We start from the raw sequence: 22,865 nt of genomic DNA on the forward strand, positions 1-22,865 counted from the left end.
GTCTGAGGCTAGATTTGAACTCAGGTCTTTCTGACTCTAAGGCACTGCAGCACCCACCTGCTCCAATAAATAATTTAAAAATACTATTTTATTTGTTCCCATTACAAGCCAAGAATATTTTTAACATTCATTTTTTTAATAGCATTTTGTTTTTCCAAATACATGAAAAGACAGTTTTCAACATTTACCTTTGCAAAATATTGTGCTCCAAATTTTTATTCCCCCCTCTCCATGTCCCCCTTCCCAAAACAGCAAGCAATCCAATATAGATCAAACATGTGCAATTCTTCTAAACATATTTCCACATTTGTCATTTAGCATTCACTTTTACAAGGATTTAAATTCCAAATTTTTCTCCCTACCTCCCTTCTCTCTCCTCATCCAAAGGGAGGCAGTTTGATAAGTTTATACATATGTTATCATGTAAAACATTTATCCATATTAGTTGCAGTTGTGAAAGAAGAAACAGATTAAATGGGGGGAAAATATTGTAAAGAATAAGGTAATTAAAAAAAATTTCAATCTGTATTCAAAGTCCATCAGTTCTTTATTTGGTTATGGGTAGCATTTTTTTCAGTGTCCTTTTGTATTTGTCTTGGATCATTGTATTGCTGAGAAAAGCTGAGTTAGTCATAGTTGTTCACACAATGTTGCTTATGTTGTGTACAATGTTTTTCTGAAACTGTTCATTTCACTTTGTATCAGTTTGTATAAGTCTTTTCAGGATTTTCTCAAATCTGCCTATTCATTTCTTAGAACACATTGATATTCAATCATAATTATATACTATAACTTATTCAGCCATTCCCAAATGATGGTCATTATCTCAATTTTTAATTCTTTGCCACCAAAAATTCATTTGCTACTTTTAAAAATTCATTCATGTATCACATAAATCCCATCTGAGTGTGGATTCCTTGACTGTAGATATATATACTCCCATCAGACTGGTTTCTCTTGGAGAGATGCACTAACCATTAATTGAGCATCAATTAAACAAAGTGAAATCAAGAAATATTGTTAAAGAACCTACTGCCTTCAAGAAAATAGACTCTGCCTTGGAAATACATGATAAAAATGAAAAACTCCTTCTCAAGAATCTTGCCTTTTATTGGAAGGACAAAACCTGCAGATAATTTGTCTTTTAAGTTTTCATGTGTGAATGATAATAGCAGAGTACTCATGATGAAAAATGCTATCCATGTCCAGAGAGAGAATTGATGAATTGAATGCAAATTAAAGTATATTTTTTTCTCTTTCTTTACTTTTCTTTCTATTTTTAGCAACATGACTAATATGGAAATGTTTTGCATGATTTCACATGTATAATTGATAGCATATTGCTTATTTTCTCAATAAGTGGGAAAGGGGCTGGTGAGAAAGAATTTGGAACTCTAAATTAAAAAAATATCAAAAATAAATAAATTATAAATTTTAAAAAGTTTTCATGTATGCAGTCTTGTCAATCATCCCATCTAACTGGGGATTTCTTTGGGTAGACATTTGTTTCCCTTCCATCAGATTCTATCTCTCCCTTACCTTTCTCAAAAAAAATTGAAACCTTCCTTGCCTTCCCTTTTGCTACTGGCTGTACCAACCATCTTGGATATAGGAAAGCTATCAATATTGTTTCATCCTACAGCAAAGGTTGTTAATCTTTTGTCATGAACTCTCTTCTCTTTCCTTCAGAATGTTTTAAAATATATTGTTAAGGAATTCTAGTGGGTTCCTATTGCTTCTAATTCAGAAGTTCTTTTTTTTCCCCCCAATAATATTTTATTTTTCCAAATACATATAGTTTTCAACATTCATTTTTGTAAAAACTTTGTGTTCCAGATTCTTCTCTCTCCCTCTTTACGTCCCCCCTTCCCAAGATAGCAGGCAATCTGATATGGATTATAGATGTACAGTCCTTTCAAACATATTTCTATATTTGTCACACTGTGCAAAACAATTAGACCAAAAGGGGAAAAAACACAAGGAAGAAAAGAACAAACAAATAAACAAAAAGGTGAAAATACTATTTTTCGAACCACATTCAATCTCCACAGTTCTTTTCCTGGATATGGGTGGCATTTTCCCAAAGTCTATTGGAATTGTAGTTCAGGGGTTCTTAACCAGATACCTCTTTGGCAATCCAAGTGAAGCCTATGGATTCTAGCTCTTACCAGAATAATGTTGTTGGTTTTTTGGAGCAGAGGGGAATGGGGTTAAGTGACTTGCCCAGGTCACACAGATAGTAAGCTAGTCAAGTGCCTAAGACTGGATTTGAATTCAGGGTCTCCTAATTCCAGGGCTGGTGCTCCTATCCACTATACCACTACTGAACTGCCTCTCAGAATAATGTTTTTAAAACACATATGATTACAAAGGAAGCCAAGAGTACTATACTTTATTATATATATTATTATATATTATATACTATATCGTAATATAGTATATTACTATTACAATAGTAATAGAAAATATTTTTTGAAGTTCAGAACTTCTGTTCTAAAAGGTACCTGAAAACTTTGTAGTTGTTCTTTGGGCAAGGAACTCTTCTCAGGTATGAAACAAGGAAAAAAGCTGAGAAGGTTGGAATACCTCATCTCCAGCCAGTTATATGAGTAAATGATCTTTCCTTTTATTTTTTTGACTTGCCCAGAGTCACACAGCTAGTAAATGTGAGGCCAGTCCTCCTGATTCCAGAATTATTGCTATACCACCAACCTGCTCCAAGTAATGATCTTTCACACTCAGTGTTCAGGGACTTGCAACTGATAATGTTCGTCAGTATTTCAGCAGCTTGCTAGTAGATCCCTCAGTGACAGCATTTCCTGCAATAGTACATTTTGACTCAGCTTTCCCATGCTTCCCTAACCTTGTAATTTTTTTTAACCATAAATTGTCCATAGATTTTACTATATGTCCCTCTCTTGTCCTCCAGGTCCACAGAAATTTTGATCCTTTGGACATTGTAGGGATTCATTACTTGTGAACATAGTACATCATCATTAGAATATTCACTTTTGGACCTAGTTCTCTATCCATTTGCATTGTGAGAGAGAGAGAGAGAGGAAGGGAGGTACAGAGACAGAGAAGGAGAAGAGAGAGACAAAGAGACAGATCTATCTATATATCTATCTATGTATTTATACATATATATATATGTATGTATGTATTGTTATTCAGTTGTATCTGACTTTTTGTGATCCCTTTTGGGGTTTTCTTGGCAAAAATACTGGAAAGGTTTGCCATTTTATTCTCCAGCTCATTTTACAGATGAGGAAACTGAGGCAAACAGAGCTAAGTGACTTGGTCAAGGTCACAAAGCTAGTGAGGGTCTGAGGTCAGAGTTGAACTCAGAAAAGTGAATCTTCCTGACTCCAGGCCTGATGCTCTGTGCATTATACTTAGCTGATATAAACACCACCTACATACATGTGTACATACACATAGATGTTCCCATATGTGTGTGTTTGCATACTTTCCCCCAATACAACTACAAGGCTTTTGAGAAATAATATCATGTAGGAATATAAAAATAAAATGAGATACACCAGTAAAAAAGTGAGAAAACTAATAAGGCTCCTGTCTCAAGGAGACTTTCATGGTAACTGGGGCAGTTAGTGGCTGCTGAGGGCATAGTATACCAGGCCTATAATCAGGAAGACCTGAATTCAGAAACTTACACTTACTAGTGACTGGGCAAGTCACTTAAAAAAAAACAAACAAACTATTTGCCTCAGTTTCCTTGTCAGTAAAACAGAGATAAATAATAGTACCTACCTCTCATGGTTGTTGTGAGAATGAAACTAGATAATAATTGTAAAGTGCTTAGCATAATTCCTTGTACATAGTAAGTGCTATATAAATGTTAGCTATTAATTAACAGAATTGAGACTTCCTGTGTTTTCTTTCACAACATGACTAATGTGGAAATATGTTTTGCATGACTGCACATGTACAACCTATGTCAAATTGCTTGCCTAAATGAGAAGGGAGGAGAGAGAAAATTTGGAACTCAAAAAACAATTATTAAAAATTTTACATGTAACTGGAAAAAAATATATATATATATATTCAAAAAACCCAACAAAATAGAATATAGCCTTCTACTAACCTCAGATTCCCAGCTCTGTAAAATGTTGGATTGGATAACCTCTTATGGTCCTTTCCAGTTCTGGCATTCATTCTGTGGTTTCTTGTGTCTCTGCATGTATAAAAGTATTAAGTTGATGTCAAATTAAATCAAACCAACTAGTATTTCTTAAGCATCTACTTATGTTTGAAGCACTGTGCTAATTGCTGGCTTTACAAAGCTAGGCAAGAACTGTCTCTTATCTCAAGAAGCTCACAATCTCCAGGGAGAGACAATAGACAGATAACTATGTACAACCACACCCTGGCAAACTATTTGGGCTAAATTAGGTTGAGAGTAACTGAGGGATTAAAGTTCAGAATAACAAAACAAAAAAATTAAAATTATTTTTAAAAAATAGAAGGGAGATGGGAATAAGGAAATCACTTGTAAGAGATGGAGATTGTTGGAATGGCCTACTTGTGTTGACTTTAGATAGTGGGAGAAGGAGGGAGCTATTATAGATGCTTAAATAACCAGCCTCAGTTTCCTTAAATAAAGCAGGGATATTAATATCCACTTTGTTTACCTACTTTACAGAGTTGTGTCAAAGATCAAATACATTATAACTAACCATGCAATGCTGCATAAATGTAAGGTATTCTTCTTCCCCGCATGGTTAACAATTGTTTTTTGAGTTCCAAATTCTCCCCTTTCCTTTCTCTCCTCTCTCCTGACTTAGAAATGTATGATTGTCTGATAGATAACACTAAGACAAGGATATAATTTATTAATAAAGTTTGAGTAGATGGTACAATTTCCATTTCTCTGAGAGTCAAGGCTCCATGAATTCTAACCTGAAAATTTGTACCAAATAGTGACCTAATAATGGAAGAAAAAAAAATTTAGCCAGAGACAGAAGGACATAGTAAAGCCCAATGAGGATCCAAGCTTAGGTTGAGGGTTTGAAGGAATTCTGGGTAGTGGCAAACTTTTTAAAGTCTAGAAGCCAGGAGACTCATGAGTCCTATTTACAATTCCTTTATAAAATAAGTTACTGCAGCTGTTCTGACTCAGGGTCCCCAGGTTTAAATTAGGCCAAGATTTCTCCAATAATTTTGTGCCTTCCCTCAAAAAGGGTCAACCCTTTCCTTCCAAGGCTCCTCTGTTTGGGCTTTCCACTTTCCAATTCCCACATCTGATTATCCCAATCTTGTCATTCGATGTTGTAATCCTCCAAACTTCTCAAATCCTGCCTGCCTCAGTTGCCTCCTACTGGGTTCCAACCATGATTTGCTTCATTCCTTGGACTTCCCATCAACTTTCATGTCATGTTTTGCCCCTTTCCCCTTTTCTAGTGCTTGGAACTGTAGCTTGATCCTCAAAAGAGTTTATCAGTCTACACCCTTGTGACTCCTCTCACCACCCCTATAACTTTCTAAACCAAAATATTCCTCCCAGATCACCACATCCTGTATGAGTTGTCTCTCCCTATTAGAATTGAGAGTAGGGACTGTCATTACTTTTGTATTAATATCCATGGTCCTGAACATACTGTTTGATGCATAATAGAAATTTAATAAATGCCTTTTATTTATTCCTTCATTCCTCTTTCTAGAAGTACTGATGGATTTTAACTAAAGTATCCCTCTTTTATTTTGCCTTACTTCATCATTTATTCTTGCTTAGGAGTTGTATTAAAAATGTTCTTCAGTTATTTCATATTTACATTGCTCTTCCTCAACTATGCTATAACCAGAGATTTTCCTGGGATTTTTTTTTTAAACCTGAGGCAGAAATAGTTGAGAGGATGGGAGGAAAGGAGAACCATATGAGAGACAGTGGAGGGAAGAGAGCAGTGAGAGAGGGAGGAAGTTTGTCCTTCCTCTTTCCCCCCTTAAGTATTCCTCCTTTATTTTGCCTTATTTTATCATTTATTCTTGCTTAGGGGTTGTTTTTAAAAGTGTTCTTTAGTTATTTCATATTTATGTTGCTCTTCCTCAACTATACTGTAACCAGAGATTTTCCTAGGAATTTTTTTTTAACCTGGGGCAGAAATAGTTGAGGAGATGGGGGGCGGTGGGGGGGGGGGGAGGGAGGGAAGGAGAACCATACAAGAAAGGAAGAGAGTAGTGAGAGAAGGGGGAAGCTTGTCCTTCCCCTTTCCTCCCCATGTCTTCTGGCTCACAATCCCATCCCCTGGTCCTTTCCTGGAACCTGTTCTTTCTTTTCTCCCTTCTCTACCCTCTCCCTTTCCCCCTTCATCCCATGAGGTCTTGAGAATTGTAGAATGTTGGCATCTGCAGGAAAAACCCAGGCTTTTCTTTATGGTTCTAATTGTAATGTTCCTAAAGGCAAGAGACATTTCTATGAACTAGTATCCTCTGGTCTCAATTCCTTTGATTATACTTGAATGTTGCTTGTTAAAATGTTGAATGTTGTTTAAATATTTCTTGAAATTGGTAAGCTTAAGATATTAAAATGCCCTGTTAAGGAGATATTTTTGTTGTGATGTTATATATTTTTTCGTAATGTTATTTTAATTCCATTTATATGCCCAACTCTTCAAACCCACACTGCCAGTCTTAACCCAAACTTCTGTATTGAGTATGTATGCTGTCTGCTGCTCTGGCCACCGTTGAGTATGTCTAATTAAAGGTGACTTAACAAAGTAGAATTATCAAAGCCAGAGAAAATGACCTCTAAGAAAATGTGTTAGCTCTTTCTATCAGTCCTTCTAAGATCTAATGTCAGCTAACCTTGTCATACAAATGTGGCAGCCAGAACAAGGGAGCCTGCCTACCAGCCTCTCACTAACAATCAAGACAGAGCCTGACTTTGACAGATAGAAACCAGAGTTGATAAAAAGCCCATTGTGGCAACTCCTAGGGAAGCCAGAGGCTATGGGGGGGCTCAGGGGTAAACAGGCAGTTAACAACTCTTGAACATTTGTGAAAAGAATTACATAGGCCACTGAGAGAGGAAGTCAAATCTAAACGAGGCCCCGGGGCTGCCATTTGGATGTGCCTCTGCCATCTACGGTGGGAAGGCTAACGGCAAAACCAGCAGGAAACCCGACCTGCCCAGCTGCTGAAAGGATGGAGCTGGAGGCAGAAGGAACACAGAAGCTGAAAGCAGGGAAGGGAAAGGAAGGATGGGATGGAAAACAGAGGAGAGGGAAGGGAAGGGATGAGAAATCGAGGGGAGGGAAGGGAAAGGGAACATCCTTCAATTTGGGGCTCTCCTACTGACACCTGGAGCATGAAACCCAATCACCCGCCAAAGGCAGGAAAAGCAACTGTGCTTTTAAAAAGGGCCAAGGGAGGAGAGAGGAGCCTCCCTGCAAAAGGGTGTCCAAAGCAATAAAATGCAGGAAAGGAGGAGGGCCCCGTGGTGGAAGTTGGTCTGGAAGTTATTTAGAAATATGCTCCCTTTCTGCTCAGCTCTTTAACGTGCTTGCAAGTTCAGGCACCTCATCATTCTCTGGCCCCACTGTTCTCACAATAAAAAACAAAAGAGCAGGAGACACACGAAGCTCTGAGAAGGATAAATGACTCTGGGGGAGGTAGCAGTGAGGGAAGCTGGATGGGTAACCCAGGAGAGGACAAAATAGGATATGAGGCTTTTACTCAGAGATTTGGGGTTCACATGGGGGTCAAGATCAGAGGCATACATCGAGGGCCTTTTGGGGAAGGGGAGCCAGATGGTGAGAGGAGGTTCATACAGAAATGAGCTCGAGATGGATGCAGAGTGGAACCTGAGATGACAGTTCAGTCTCCAGTTCCAAACTTGTGGATCAACCCCCAATCTACAGCTGACAGCTGGCCCAAGTGCTCTGGGAGAGGATATGGGCCGTTCAGGTCAGAGACCAGCATATGAATGACCCTCTCCTTAGAATTAAAATGGGAATGAAAATCAAAACACATCCTCAATGATCTGTTTCCAGCTCAATTTCAGACTATTCATCCTCTCCAATTTCAGTGGGGCTTCCATCCTTGGTCCCTCATAACATATTCCTTTGGTATGTTAGCTGCTATGTCAAATCCTTTTTATGCTGAAGTAGAATCTGGTATATAAACCTGATTGGAAATACCACACTTTTCTGCATTCCCACCCTCATTAATCTAACAAATTTCTCAAATCAAAATAAATCAATTTAGGGGTTATATACTGCTAGGTCATCCATATCATCATTTTCCTTTTGTGAATTAACAGTTTACACTTTTACTGGTTGACAGCTGAGGGGCACCTGCTTAATTTATAGTCAGGGTTAGTGGTCCCCACAACCAATGATGGCAAATTATCTCATCCCCACCTCCTTCCACTCTCCAGTTCAATAGCTCAAATGCTGACAAACTTTATCTGACACTAGGGAGATTCATTTCAGATTTGCCTGGAACAAAAACATCAAGTTCTTTTTACTTAGTTCAAAACTTTTCTCCTGGCTAGAAAGGCAAAGACATGTGGCCCAAATCTGCCAGAAAGCTTTGTTCTAATCCCAGGATTCTAGCAAATAACACAACACAGCCAAGATAGGGAATTTGGGTGTCATTTATTGAAGGCAGGTTACACAATTTGTACTCTTCCCCCACGGCTGTTCCCATTCCTTGAGCCACAAAGTTGTCTGGAAGGTCAGTGTCTCTGAATAAAAGAGCCAGGAACTCAGAATTGCACATCAATGGAGAGGACATTCAGTCAGTGCTGAATGCAATCCCTCACACTGAGAGTTCCCTCCTAAGCATTTTAAAAGATGCTAGAGATGAGGGAGAAAGAAGCTTTCAGGTGGATCCCCCAAAGACCATTCCATCCTTAGAACCCTTTGGATTAGAGGAAGAGAAAATTTCCCTTATATCCCTGAAAGGCCAGCTTTCTCAGTACCAATCACATACACGTGTGCTTCCATTAGTCCCATAGTTAATGATCAACCTCATAGCAATAGAAGGACCATTTCCTTCCTGAGTCTCCACAGCACCTCCTCTAAACTATAAACAAAATGCTGGAATGAATGGAGGGCTCCCTTCTCTAATAGCTAACTAAGGCTCTGGGTGCTATCTTTTTTTCACCATCTCTGGTCAAATGGTGGGAAGCTCTAGTTTACATCAGTTCATTAAAATTGTCCACTTGTGTATCTGTCTCTGCCCTTCTTCCTTTGACCTGTTCCCAGCAGCACCGAGGTTGAACTTCTCCAGAGGATTGAGGGTATTGTTGCCCCAGCCACTTGTTCAAGACAGATATTAGTTCTCACTTAAAATTGGGGTGGACAAGAAAGATGTAAAGAATGAAAGAGCTTAAATCTCATGGAGAAATTAAAGATCCCAAAATGACTTTAATTTTATTTCCTTTGCTTAAGCCAAATCATTAAATTTCACAGTGATTTTGGGCAGGAGGGGGGCAGGGAAAAGACTGTGGATTAGATCATGGTTGAGTGGGGTAGGACTGGTGAGGCCACAGACCTCACTGGGGAAGCTGGAGGAGCACTGACTGTCCAGCAGGCAGGTAGGTGATGTTTCGAGAACGGGAAAGCTGGTATGCGATGTCCTCTGCGGCTTCCAGCTTACGAAGCTCTATTAGGCCATCTCCTGCAGTGGCCAGTGAATTGGCAATCAGCTCGGCTGCTTTGGAGTCACCTTCTGCTGAGATGATGGCTGCTTTCTTCTGTTGCTCAGCCTGAAAGAATTGGAAAGAGAGTCCACAATAAAGAGGAAACCAATCACCAATGAATGAAACTAACAAGCCAATGAATCTCAGTGTGGAAAAACTCCATTTTTACCTGTACTTGTTGCCAGAGGGTCTTAGTGCTCTAAGTGTTTTCCTTAACTCTTCTTAACTCAAGAGTCTATGTCATCTAGAAAGCTTTTTGTCTACCTCAATTCATTTTTTTAAGCTTTTTATTTTCAAAATATACACATAATTTTTGACATTCACCCCTACAAAACCTGATTTTTCCCTCCCTTCTCCCATCCTCTCCCCCAGTTGGCAAGTGATCCAATATATATTGAACATGTGCAATTCTTCTATACATATTTCCACAAATATCATGCTGCTCCAGAAAAATCAGATCAAAAAGGAAAAAAAAAACACAAGAAAGAAAACAAAATGCAAGCAAACAACAAAAAGAGCAAAAATACCATGTTGTGGTCTGGTCCATATTCAGTTCTCACTGTTCTCTCTCTGGGTGCAGATGGCTTTCTTTATCACAAGACCATTGGGATGCTCAGTTCATTTTTCAACACAATTCAACCCTTTTTCCTCTCTCCACTCCCCATACATAGCCAATTATTGTAGGGATACTGGCTCTATCTTACTTTCCTGACAGCCAACATCTCCTGCTCTGAACCAGATGAAGCCATGGACAAGGAGGGCAGAAAAAAGAATGGACATAAGGAGTTCCAGGATCAGTCATTCCTCCCAACTCCCAATTCCCAAATAATACACAATGCCCATCACATCCAGCACTTATTTGGCTTTTGTGTCTCCCTACAAATAGATTCTTAAAGACTAATATTGGAACTCCTTGGTACCACATGGGTTCATTGGGAGGCATCTAATTCTATCGGAAGGAACTTAATTCCTATAAATCCTGAGACCAGCTAAGTCTCAGATGAATATTTTTTGGTGCCTTTCTTATTAATGTCAACACAAATATACCTCTCCAATAATTATAAAAGCAAAATGAAGAGAAGACAATAAACTATACTTTAGGAGAATTTAAAGGAGGCATATTTAAAGGCATCTATGCTATGGTACCAATTCTATACAAAATATTTTTAAAAAGGGATTAAGAAAACACTAGGCTGATGATGACATATTAAACCATTTACTGTTTCACTCAGTTCTGTAGTGAAGAGATAGGTTAGGTTTAGAGATGAAATCTAATTATTTTACATATCAGAATGGGAATCCTTAAAAAGATCTATTTGAACTCAAGAAGTTTACAAGATATTATTGAGTTCAACTGGCAGATAGAACCTTTCTTCCACAGGTCCACAGAAGACTATATAACTGTGATTCAAAAGGTTTTCTCAGAGAAGCTGAAAATATTCTGTGAGAAACACTTCTATTTACAGTAGGGATATTTTTTATTTTAAGGGTGATCTTTTCTTTTCTCCATAAGTGACTTAGGACTATAAATTCAAATGTTCCTACCATTCCCAGAGAACTATGAAATAGAACTGTTTGAGTCCTACCTCTTGATTCTCCTCCCCAAAATTATTCCAGAGGAACAAATGACAGAAAATAGATCTCCAGGCCACCCAGCAAATGGGAAAGCATGAAGAAAAAAGGGAAGAGAAAGAGAGGTTTCCGCCATCTGGTCGAACACTCACCTTTTCCACTACAAATCTGGCCCTCTCTGCTTCCTGCTGAGCCACCTGTTTGGCTTCTACTGCCTCCGTGAACTCCTTCCCAAAGGTCAGATGCGTCTGAAGGGAGAAAGGGAGCATAAGATGAGGAAGCATAATTGCTCACACAGCTTGGTCATGAGGCCCCCACAGTCTCATGGAGGAAGAGAGGTCAGGAATGGTTCCAGCAGCTGGAGGAGCCAATGAGGCCAAAAACTTCCCTCCCTCCCCCATACTCTGGTCCAAACAGTTTTCACTAAAGGTTCTATAGAAGTACCCAAATATCCAACTTTGTATGGTTCTGTTACACCCAATATAGCAATTTCACACTGAAAGCGACAGCTGTAACCTTTCACAATAGCCTGTAAGCATTAGAAGAAACCGGCTTCAACCTTCCTTAGGGAGCTTATACAACTCAGGTCCCCCACCTCCAGATAGTTTTCTCCCAAGATCCTTTGATTTCCCCTGCTTAAAACTCCAAAGATGGCCAGATGGAAAAACTGAGTCTCAGATAGGTGAGGATTTGGCCAGCTCAATGACCCAGGAGAACAATGCACTATCCTTATGGATTATCCAGTCCCACTGACTTCTCTAAATCTTGCGGCCAATTCATTTCTCAGTAGCACCTCTACTATAGGCTGGAAAGAGAAAGAGCTCAAATTAGAGCCCTTCTGGTAAAAGGTTTAAAGAAGAGAAAGGCAGGTAAAACCACTTCTCTTTACAAAGGTTCCAGATACCTATTACCTATAGATCTGTTCTCCAAATAACATGGATAATCAAATCACCTGGCTGGTCAATTATATGCTAACAAATCCTAGGAACGGTGGGGATCACATCACAGGACTGCTACTAGAGGCTAGTCAAAGAGCAATCAATGTGTTTACCCTTTTAATTTTTTAAATTAAGGAAAATAAAGTCTTGGTTTTTCTATCAGACTTGTCTATACTAAACATTACAACCTGGGTCCCACTTTGTGCCTCAATCCTAATCACCTCCCTTCAGAATTGCAGCTGTCTGACTGCTGGCTTAGTTTCTAATCTATTTTAGTTTTGGGGAGGAGGGGCATATATGTAGTACTGAGTCAGAAGCTACTGCAAAAATGAAAGGCCTTGGTGCAAATGAAGTAGAATTAGATTTCACTACAAAGGGACTAGTAGTGAAAGTTAACAATTTTCCCACAAAAATACTGCATGCTACTAAGATAAAGTTTCTTGTGGGCAGCCCACATTTTCCCAGAGAATAATATATGGATAAAGCTTAACAAAATGCCAACTTGTTGGCTTCTTACTTAGTGCATTCTCACACTCAGTGTGGAACATTAGGAACAGTCTGTGCTATTGGTCAAAAGACTGCAAACCTGTACTTCACCAACAGGGGGAGCACAGAGAGTCTACTTTTGCATCTATTCCAAGGTCCGACTGCTGTCTCTGGATTTTTAAAGAGAGTGAATGGGGTGGGTGTTGGGGAAGAGGAGACTGTTTGAACAGCTGCATACGCTTGGGGGAAAATGGTGCCTTTTGCTAGCAATGTGCTGTAGAATGGAACAGGAAACACTCTCCCTCACCACCCTCCTGGACAAATTGCTCCAAATGACTTTTCCCAGAGCATCTGGAAACACGAACCCTTTTCCACACTTTCCTTGATCTGAAATGCTATCCTGCCTGTATTGTTTTCTATCTGGGCTATGACATTCAGTGCCACATAATGGCCATATAAATACAGACTATAACATCTCAAGAGAATGGCTTATGCCTTGGAGATGTCCCTTACCCCTCATATCAGGTTTTGGGGAGACAAACCAGTTATTTACACTGTCTCAGCTTTCACTGGGGCCTTTCTGATGCTCAACTGACAAGTGTCAGACCAGGGGTGTTCTCAAACTTCTAGGGACCAGTCAGGGACGTCTAAAGTGGACAGAAATTGTTAGAGCTCTGCTCAGATTTTCCCCCTTACTCTAGTTAGCTTCTTCCCATGTCAAACAGGGCTAATGAGACTTCCCTTCCTGTAGGAAGAGCTCACATTTCTATAGGGGTGAGAGATGCAATGGCAAAGAAGAGTCTGGGAAGGGCTAAGGGTTATAAGAAAAATGTGCATGACAAAGGGCAGCTTTCTAAGTTTTCAGACTTGTGCAGAGACAGCTAAAGCTTAAAGAAACTCCAAGAAAACCACTTCATATTGACAAGAAGCCTCAGCACTTTCAGGTCTAACATGACTCTCAGTTATTGGCCTCATTATATGGCGGGGGATAGCATATATTGGCAAGACAGAAAGTGCAAATTGTTATAGGAACAATCCAGTACGAAATCAAAGGTAACAGAGAATCTTACCAAAGAAACATCATCTAGGATGAGCCCAAAGGTCGCAGCTCGCTCTGTGAGGTCATCACTCACTTGCCTGGAGACTAGTTCTCTCTGGGTAATCAATTCTCCAGCATCAAATCGAGCCTGGCTCAAAAGAAGATTAGAAAACAGGAGATTTGTAAGGAAGAAGGGAAACAAACCAAGAAACCATACCTAGATCCTAATCAAACAAAAGCTAAATTTCCTGGGAATATGTAAGCGGTCTGGTTCCAGCCCACAGGCTGCCTGATTACTTACTACCACTGACTTGAGGATCTCAGTGGTGATGGATGGCAGCACTCGCTCGTCGTAGTCCTCACCAATGCTGGTGAAGATTCGGGGCAGCTGATTGGCAACAGGTCGGAAGAGAATACGAAGAGTGATATTGACATTCTGTAAATCTGTATCCAGGGAAGAAAAGAGGTGACATGACAAAGTAGGTTTGGGAGACACAAAAATCTCATATGACTAGTTTTCCATCCCAAACTTGTACCAACTAAAAAAAGGAGCTAATTAATCTGGCTGTTTTAGGGTCAGGAAACTAGCCTGAAGCACTTGATCCCACTGACCATCCTCTCCTCCTAGATTCCCTCTCCTTTCTACAACACTGTCCTCTCTTGATTCTCCTAGCTATCAGGCCACTATTTCCTAATATCTTTTCCCAACTCACTGTGAAGGTCTCAACTTTATCTGTGGATGCACCTCACGATTTTGTCTTGGGTCTTGTCTACAGGTGTCTTTTCTATCAGGTTTGATGATCATATCTGTGCACATGACTCCCAAGTCTATATATGTAGCCCTAGGTCCTCTTTCAAGTTCTACATTGTCAATGGGCTGGCAGGAACAAGCCTCCTCACTGCTCTTATGGCACAAAGGCACTGACTAGTCTAAAGGGGTTTCTTATCCCATTCCACAGATGCTTCTCCTAAATCCATCAAAAGATTTAAACACACAAGCACGAGTGCACACATCTCTCTCCTCCCCCCACTCCCTTTCCTTTGGGAAGTTTACTGGACTTTTACAATTGGAAGTCCTGTAGGCACGTCAAATTCAGATCCAAAAGCAGAATTTATTATGTTCTACCCCTGCCTCAACTGATCTGTCTTCATAACTTCTACTATTCTTTTCGTTATATAGGTTTGGAAACTAGGAATCATTCTTGAATGTTCACTCTCCCTCAATCCATTTATCTTTTCAGTTGCCAATCCTGGTTGATTTTATGACCATGATACTTCTTATACCTGTTCCCTTCCTCCACTCACAGGATTACTATCCTAGTACAGGTTCTTACCACTTCTTGCCTGGATTGTTTTGATAGTTTCTTCATTGATCTCCTTGCCTTAGGATTCTTGTCTCTTTATTTCATTCTTCACCAAATTCCAAATTGATATTCCTAAAGCCCAGGTCTGACCATGTCATTCCTTATTCAAAACTCTATAGCTCTTATTTCCCCAAGAATAAAACTTTTGGAAGGTATTTAAATATAAAGCTTTTATGGTTCAGTCTACCTTCAAAGTTTATTACACATTATTCCACTATGATTGCTAAGTTTCAGCCAAAATGGCCTTCCTGTTCCTTGTACACAACCTTCTACTTTTTGTTCTTCATTCCTGGATTAAATGTCCTTCTCACTTCTATCTGTTAGAATTCTGAGATCCCTTTAAAATCTGGTACAAGGTTTTATGCATCTATTGTTTATATGCTCTCTGTGTGTGTGTGTGTGTGTGTGTGTGTGTTTGTACACACACATGCTCACAGATCCTAACAGGGTATCTACCACATGACATTAGTCAATTAGAGATTTTCCAAGGAAGATGAATAACTTTTCATTTTATCCCAAGCCTTCCTGGATTATCAGTAATTAAGACTGAATACAAGACAAAGAAAACCAGCAAACCTACTATGTGGTAGGTACTGAAAAGAAGCCCAATAAGTCAAATGAAAAGAAAGATAGATGATGTCATAACTTGAAACAAAGATAATCCTTCAGAACCCTGGGAGTACAACCCACTTTTCCCCAAGGCTAGGAAAATTTCCTCATCACACACATCCCATTTGTCATTACTTTTCACTCTGGAGGTTACAATAACAAATAGTATTTTACATTTATATAATGATTTTAAGATTGCAAATCACTTTCCATACATATTCTAGATTAGTCTTCAAAAATCTCTGAAAGAAAGCAGAATATAGATGGGAAAACTGAGGCATACAAGTCACTTGACTTCCTACAGTTATCCAATGGAAATGCTAAGACTCAAAGCTAAGTCTTACTCCTAGTCTGCCATCTTTCTACAACCCTGTTTCCTATAGTATGACAGATAATCATTTTAGTTTGAAAGTAAGCCTTTCAGCAATGTGTTGGTATTTATAAAGACCCCTTCTCCAAAACTATTAGTCAAAGAGAAAGATTGAGTTCACTATCTGACAGTCCTATGTTCCACCCTAGTAAATTATGGGTAGGGAGAGATGACTCTGAAGAAACAGGAAAACAAAAAAGAAGCCATCTTCAAGGACCCTTTCAACTTAGCTGGAAAAGAAAATACATACGAAGTCCCTAAGAACAAAGTAGCACAGTATTTAATGCATATAATATGGCAGGGAGTTCAGAGTTAGGTTTTCCAAGTTCAAATTCCAATGAGCTCACTCCAGCCAACTTTCATCTCCTCTCTTGGCACCAGATAAATAGATACCAAAAAGAAGTGCCTCACTGCCGCCTGGCTAAGCTTTACTAAGTAGTTTAAAAAACATCCAATCATCCAAGGTGGATCAAAAAGACCACCATGCTTTTATTTACCAGTTTCAATATGGTAAAGCAATAATTGCAGCAAAACTGTTATTCACATACAAAGATATTATTAATGATAAACTCCTAGTAAGGCACAAACTAGATGGGAGAGTGAGAAAGGGGAAAGAAAATACAGTATGGGTAGAAGTATTACATTTTTATACTTTATGAATGTACAAACAGTTAACTATATTTATAATTTTCATGGCTCAAACCATGCTCATACCAAAAAAACTGTTCTAGATTGGAGGTGCTTGTTAAAGGTTTATACTCTATAGAGCATTCAAAAATCCCAAGTTACTTTTTACCTTTACACTACAATAAGAGATTGGAAAAGGACTTCAGTGAAGAATATATGTGTGTGTATGCATATATATGCATGCATATATTGTTCCCCCACAACCCATGTACTTCTTTGCTATGTATGTTCATAGCTTACCCTCTCCTTGTGTCCTGATTATAATAGAAACTCATAGAAAAATAAAATATATGTCTTCTTAAATGATGATGGGGAATTCTATCGAATGAGCACTGGGATTTTGTTATCATTTAGCAGTGGTTGAATCAATTTTCAGTCATTTCTGACTCTTTGGGACTCCTACTTGGGGTTTTCTTGGTTAAGATACTGGAATGGTTGGCCATTTTCTTGTCCAGATCACTTTACAGATGAGGAAACTGAGGCAAACAGGGTGAAATGACTTGCCTAGGCTCACATAACTAGTTAAGTGTTTAAAGTCAAATTTGAACTCAAGAAACTAAGTCTTCCTGAGTCCAGGTATGGTACTGTATCCACTGCAGCACCTAGCTGCTGCCTCCATCTATCAGAGCAAATGCCAAACACATTTTGGGGTCACCTAAGTATCCATAGCTATTTTTCCATAGAAACCCATAATGAATACTCACCCTTGCTACCAGTGATTACTGGGACATTCCGTGGCCGGGAACGGCAGTCAAAAATAATTGGTTTCTGTACCCATGGGATGAGAAAATGAGTCCCTTCCCCTACAACAATGTCTTGGACTCCACGAAACCTATCAAAGATGACAGCTCTGTGGCCAGCATCCACTAGAAAGGAACAAGGAAAAGATCAAGTCAGGTAAATGAACTTACTGATAAACTCTTTTACATATCTGATAGGATGACTTGGCATAAAGTATGCTCATTTAGTAAGCCTTCATTCTTTTGATTCCTCTTTCTGAACTTCTGTGTCCCTAAAGGATTCTAAAGAGTTACGTAAGCAAGTAATCATTTCCTATCCCATGTGCTTCCCCAAGGACTTAGGTAATAGGATCTGTTCTCTAACATCATTTCTCCTTGGAAGATAAAATTGCTGATTTTATGATTAACTATGCTCTCTCTTGCTCCCCCTGAGCATATTTCCAGGAATATACAATCTACATTAAAAGTCTGTACCTGAGTCATCACCACTGGAGTCATATGCATACTTTCAAGTTACCTGAATGCTTTTCAGGTGCAGCACTCCCAATGGGGAGTTTGACATTTAGAACCTCCACTTTTAATTTTCTGAGTCTTTGTTTCTCTCAAAGCATTATGGGAGTGAGTGACATTCATGCTCACTAAATCAAAGATCATGTCACTAGTAAGGCCTGCCATCCATCTGTATAAATGTGACTATTGGAGCACTAGAGAAAGTCTCCCAGACCCCCAGAAGTTGCCCTCTGATACTTTTGGAAATTTGGCATCTCTACTTCTTAAGCCTCAACACTGCCATGAAGGAAAAGTTCTCTTGGTCAAACCTATATGTCCAGAAAGCTGCTTTTCTGCTACTTCTTGGCTGTGCACTTGGGATGTGCTACTTTAGTTATACAGAAGCAGTTGTGGGATCTGATAGGCTCCCTCAAAACTACATGGGACCCTTCTGGAAACATTCCATCCGAGGTAGAAAGGATGTGATATTTGTTATCTGATTACATACTTTTTAAGTTGAGAGGAGCATGATTTTAACAGGGTAGAAAATCAAACAAATAAACAAAAAGTGGAAAGAACAAAAGCTTAAAAAGTTGTACAAGATCTTTTTTAAACAGCAACAAATCCCAACTTAATTGTGGGTATACACAGTATGGAAAGGACTGGATAGGCCAGTTTTATCAGACAATCACTTTCATGGATAATCATCACTATCAGGGGTGTTACATTAGACAACAGGAACCCTTAGTAGGAGTCAGAAAACTGCTCTTCTTCAGCACCTCACCATTATATAAGGCAGAGTTGACAACTCCTCCTACAACAGCTAAGCCCAGGCCAAACTTGCCAACAGCTTCAAACAGTTTAGCAGCCATGTCTCCTTCAGATGGTGTTGGTCTTCTCTCCTCTTAGACCTACAGGGAAAAAAACAAAAAGCTAGCCTGGCCCATACATTTCTTAGGGGAAAGTCATTCTCCACCATTAGATTTATTTTCTAATTAGGATAAGATTTCTATTTTCTTAAGGGTTCTGCCCATCCTTAGTCCAGCAGGTTAACACTCAAAAGACAGATTTTAAAATTCAGTAAGTCATGGATCTTGTGTTCATCCTCAGTTAAAACACTGGATGACAAGGATAAGGGCTGGGACTGGTTTGGGAAAGGTAGTTCACTAGGTAAGGTATGGTACTCCTCAGACCAAAATCATGGGCAAGGTCTCTAATACCATTTAACTTCACACTGTAAAAGCTCGTTCCCCTGACAAATCAACACTAGATTCCAGCAGTCATAATAGGAATGAGATGACAGGATAGGGATTTCATCAAATACCATTCCAATATTAAAAAAAAAAAAATTCAACATGCAATGCAACACTGATAGTAGGTCTACTAACACCATAATCCATTATGGAGAATATCATGTTATTAGAGGAAAGAAAGATTGCATTGTAAAAGTCCTTTGGAATGATGACAGCATGAAACTGGAGCACCAGGGAAAATGATAAGTAGGGATAGATTCTTGGAAAGTTAGCAGTTTTTCAGAGATTAAAAGAAATTAACAAGACCTCAGAAACCAGAAATTTCATTTAACCATAGAGATGGTCTCACTATTTTCCCCTCCCCTCAATTTTATATTATTCCTCTCCAATATACTATAGGTTAAGCGCACAGATTTTATAACTATTATAAGGCATAAGGACAGGGACTGGACTTGTAACTTCATTGTAATAAATGAAGGCTTTTTGTATAATGGACCCTTTTGGAAATTTGGTAAAATCTATGGATCTTGCCTCAGAATGTTCATTGCCTACAATCAAAGGAAATGTTAAATTTCAGTTTGACATTAGTAAAAATAAAGACAAGTTTTTTCTCATCCAAAAGCTATCCTTGGACCTCAAGTTTAAGAGCTCCTGGTACAGAGTGAGGAAATTGCTAGCAATGCAGGTTTGTACCTTCTCTGCAACTTATGGTCTTAGAGCTGCCAGGTGCACTGGGAAGTTACTTAACTTGCCCAGACATAAGCTAGCCTACATTGTGGGGTGGGGTTAAAAAAAAAGGATTTAAACCTGGATCTTCCAGGCTTTGAGGTCTTTCTATCTGCATTTGTATTGCTAAGAAAGGCTTCAAAGACCAAATAGTTCAAACTTTTCATACAGACACAGAAATTGAGAATCAAAGAATTCAAGCTGTGCCTAGATTTTCTAACTCTTAAATTCAAGTCTTTTTCATTAACACTAGGCTATCAACTCTCAAACTTTTTTTGCCTCCCAGGAGTCCCCTACCATTTTTTTCTTTCCATCTCTCCTATTATCCAGCTAAGCTCGGCCTTCCCCTTCCATCCTTCTCCCTTAGCCTCCTCCCAGTGGGGATCAGGTGAGAATATGGGGAATTCGTCAATTCCTCTTCTCCCTCAATTTCTCCCATTCTCTTTCTGTTTCCTCTCTATTCTTTCCTTCAGTTCCTGCCATTCTCTCAGTTCTCCATTCTTTTCCTCTATTCTTTCCCTGTTTCCTATTCTCTTTCTCAGTTCCCCCATTCTCTTCCTAAGTTCCCCCAATCTCTCCCCGTTTTCCATTTTTTCTCAGTTGCCCCCTGTTTCCCGCCATTCTCTTTAGCAGTTCCCTCCTATTCTCTCCCTTAGTTCCTCCTCTATTCTTTCCCTCAGATTTCCATTCTTTCTCAGTTCCCCTCTCTGTTCTTTCCCTGTTTCTCCCATTCTCTCCTTCAGTTCCCTCCCATTTTCTCCCTCGGTTCCCCCCCTTCTTTCTCAATTCTCCCTCCCATTCTCTCCCCTCCCCCCCGCCATTCTCTCCCTCTCTTCTTTCCTTCAGTTTCCCCTTATTCTCCCCCTCAGTTCCCCTCCATTCTCTTCCTCAGTTTCCCCCTCCATTCTCTCCCTCGGCTTCCTCACATTTCCTCTCTCATTCTGGCTCTCAGCCCTTCTGCTCTCCTTCCTTTCTTCAATTACCTCCTTCTGTCCTAAAACCTCCTCCCACTTCTCCTCCCTTATGGATCCCACGGGAGTACACAGGAGCAGGACACGGCGCGGCAGTTATTAAAAGGGCCCAAACCTTAGCTCACCAGACACAACTCTGACCTCCACATGAATTCCCCAACCCTACTTACTGCGCCTGCGTCCAGTCCCGCCTTTCCTTCACCGCCTCCTCCTGAAGGACCTTTCTTCTTACTGGTTGACAAGGACGTGCTGCCTTCTGGGATTGGTAGTTTAAGACTGGGTCCTGGTCCCTGTTTTTGTAATAAGAGAAAACTACGACTCCCGGGATGCCTCGCTGCCTTTTAACTTGTGAAGAAACTCCTTTCCTATTGGTTTGGATTGTATGAAATTAGCCCCAAAGGCTTCTGGGGTTGTAGTTCACTTGAGATGATTGCACGTGCCTCCGGAAGTGTCTACTAAGCCCTTGAATCAGAGGAGTTAACCCCGGGGCTGTTTCGGCTTGGCACCCGGGCTAAAGTGGAAGGGAAAGACAGAAGGAATGGGCAATGAAAACATGACTTATGGGACTGAGAAAGAGAAAGGGCACCGAGTTCTCACTACTGAGCCTTGGCAGTGATTTTTTTAGTTTCCTCCTCCTTGACAGGCATTTCTACTTGTCGATCAAAGAGACCAAAGTCTGCGTACGCGTGGGTTCTATAAGGTTCGAGATTGACAGGTGGAAGCCTTTCATTTTGCAAATGAGGAAACTGAGGCACAGAAAAGTTGAAGTGACTCCTCGGGGCACACAGCGGAGATTCCCAACCAGGGCTCCTTAAGCACTATTGATCCGCCTCCCCGTCAAGATACAGACCTTAATGCAATCGCTGTCACTTGTATGGGGAATTGATGCGCCCCACTAAATCCGCTTCTGCATACAGGGGTCCTCAAACTACGCCCGCGGGCCAGAGGCGGCAGCGGAGGACGGTTATCCCCCTCACCCAGGGCTGTGAAGCTTCTTGATTTAAAGGCCCACAAAACAAAGTGTTTGTTTTTACTATAGTCCGGCCCTCCAACAGTCTGAGGGACAGGAACTGGCCCCCTAGTTAACAAGCTTGAGGCACTATACTAGGTCTGGGGATACCAAGATAGCTGAGACACGAACCTGCGCGTTAGGAGCTTCAGTTCTGTAGAAAGTTCATGTAAATATTAAAATAGTTCTAGCGCAAATAGAAAATAAAAACGTAAAATAGTTATGACGCGAGTGTTAACATAATGAACTCGGAACAGAGCCCTCAGCAGGGTTGTAAGAGAAAGCCCAGAGGGGAGAAATTACTCGCAACTGGCGTGATTAAGGAGAATTTTATGAAAGAGGTCATAATAGAAGCCGGGTCTTGAAGGAAAAAAAGTATTGAAGAGGGAGAGATTTGATTCAGTTTATTTCAGTTTAACAAAAGTTTGTTTATTAGGTTTTACTATTTACTCGGCACTGTGCCGGCTGTGTTCATGCCCTCATGGATAGAGAGGAACACTATTATGGGTAAAAGGACCAGCTTGTTCAAGGATGGGAAGAGTTAGAGACTGGAGAAGGTGGATTCTGAAGGTTTCTCCCATGATGAGGACAGATTTGGACTGAATCTTAAAAGTCTTTCCCCAAATCCTCTTAGAGAGAGCCGCTGGTACAGGGGACAGTACTGGATCAAGCATCAGGAAGACTGGAGTTCAAATATGTCCCAGACATTAACTAGCTGAGTGATCCTCTGTCTACCTTAGTTTCCTCAATTGTAAAATGAGCATAATAATGACGCCTCCCCAAGATATAACAATAATAAGCATTTGTAAAATGCTTAGAACAATGCCCAGCACATGGTAAGTACTTAATAAGTGCTTTTTCTGTATTATTACCCATGATCTGATGCTAACTGGTTGGGTAGACAATTTCTGATTAAAAAGTACTGTAAGGCAGGAATTTTTTAAAAAC

The 22,865-nt window shown here is 39.9% G+C and overlaps 1 protein-coding gene across 2 annotated transcripts; it reads right to left on the reverse strand.

Annotated features, from left to right (window-relative positions):
• Positions 1-8,596: 8,596 nt before the first annotated feature.
• PHB1 (prohibitin 1) lies at positions 8,597-21,058 on the reverse strand. Of its 2 annotated transcripts, none has more exons than XM_051994773.1 (7): positions 21,034-21,058; positions 18,743-18,869; positions 17,434-17,595; positions 14,001-14,143; positions 13,731-13,847; positions 11,389-11,484; positions 8,597-9,730 (listed from the first exon to the last, which is right to left on the reverse strand). In XM_051994773.1, exons 2-7 carry the CDS (start codon positions 18,828-18,830, stop codon positions 9,518-9,520), a joined length of 819 nt encoding a protein of 272 aa, XP_051850733.1. In that variant the 5' UTR covers positions 18,831-18,869; positions 21,034-21,058; the 3' UTR covers positions 8,597-9,517. The 2 variants fall into 2 exon arrangements, with proteins under 2 accessions (XP_051850733.1, XP_051850732.1); XM_051994772.1 differs by having other exon boundaries at positions 21,024-21,055.
• Between the last annotated feature and the right edge of the window lie 1,807 nt (positions 21,059-22,865).

The sequence above is a fragment of the Antechinus flavipes genome, chromosome 4 (genome assembly GCF_016432865.1).
Source record: "Antechinus flavipes isolate AdamAnt ecotype Samford, QLD, Australia chromosome 4, AdamAnt_v2, whole genome shotgun sequence".
Classification (NCBI taxonomy): Eukaryota; Metazoa; Chordata; class Mammalia; order Dasyuromorphia; family Dasyuridae; genus Antechinus; species Antechinus flavipes.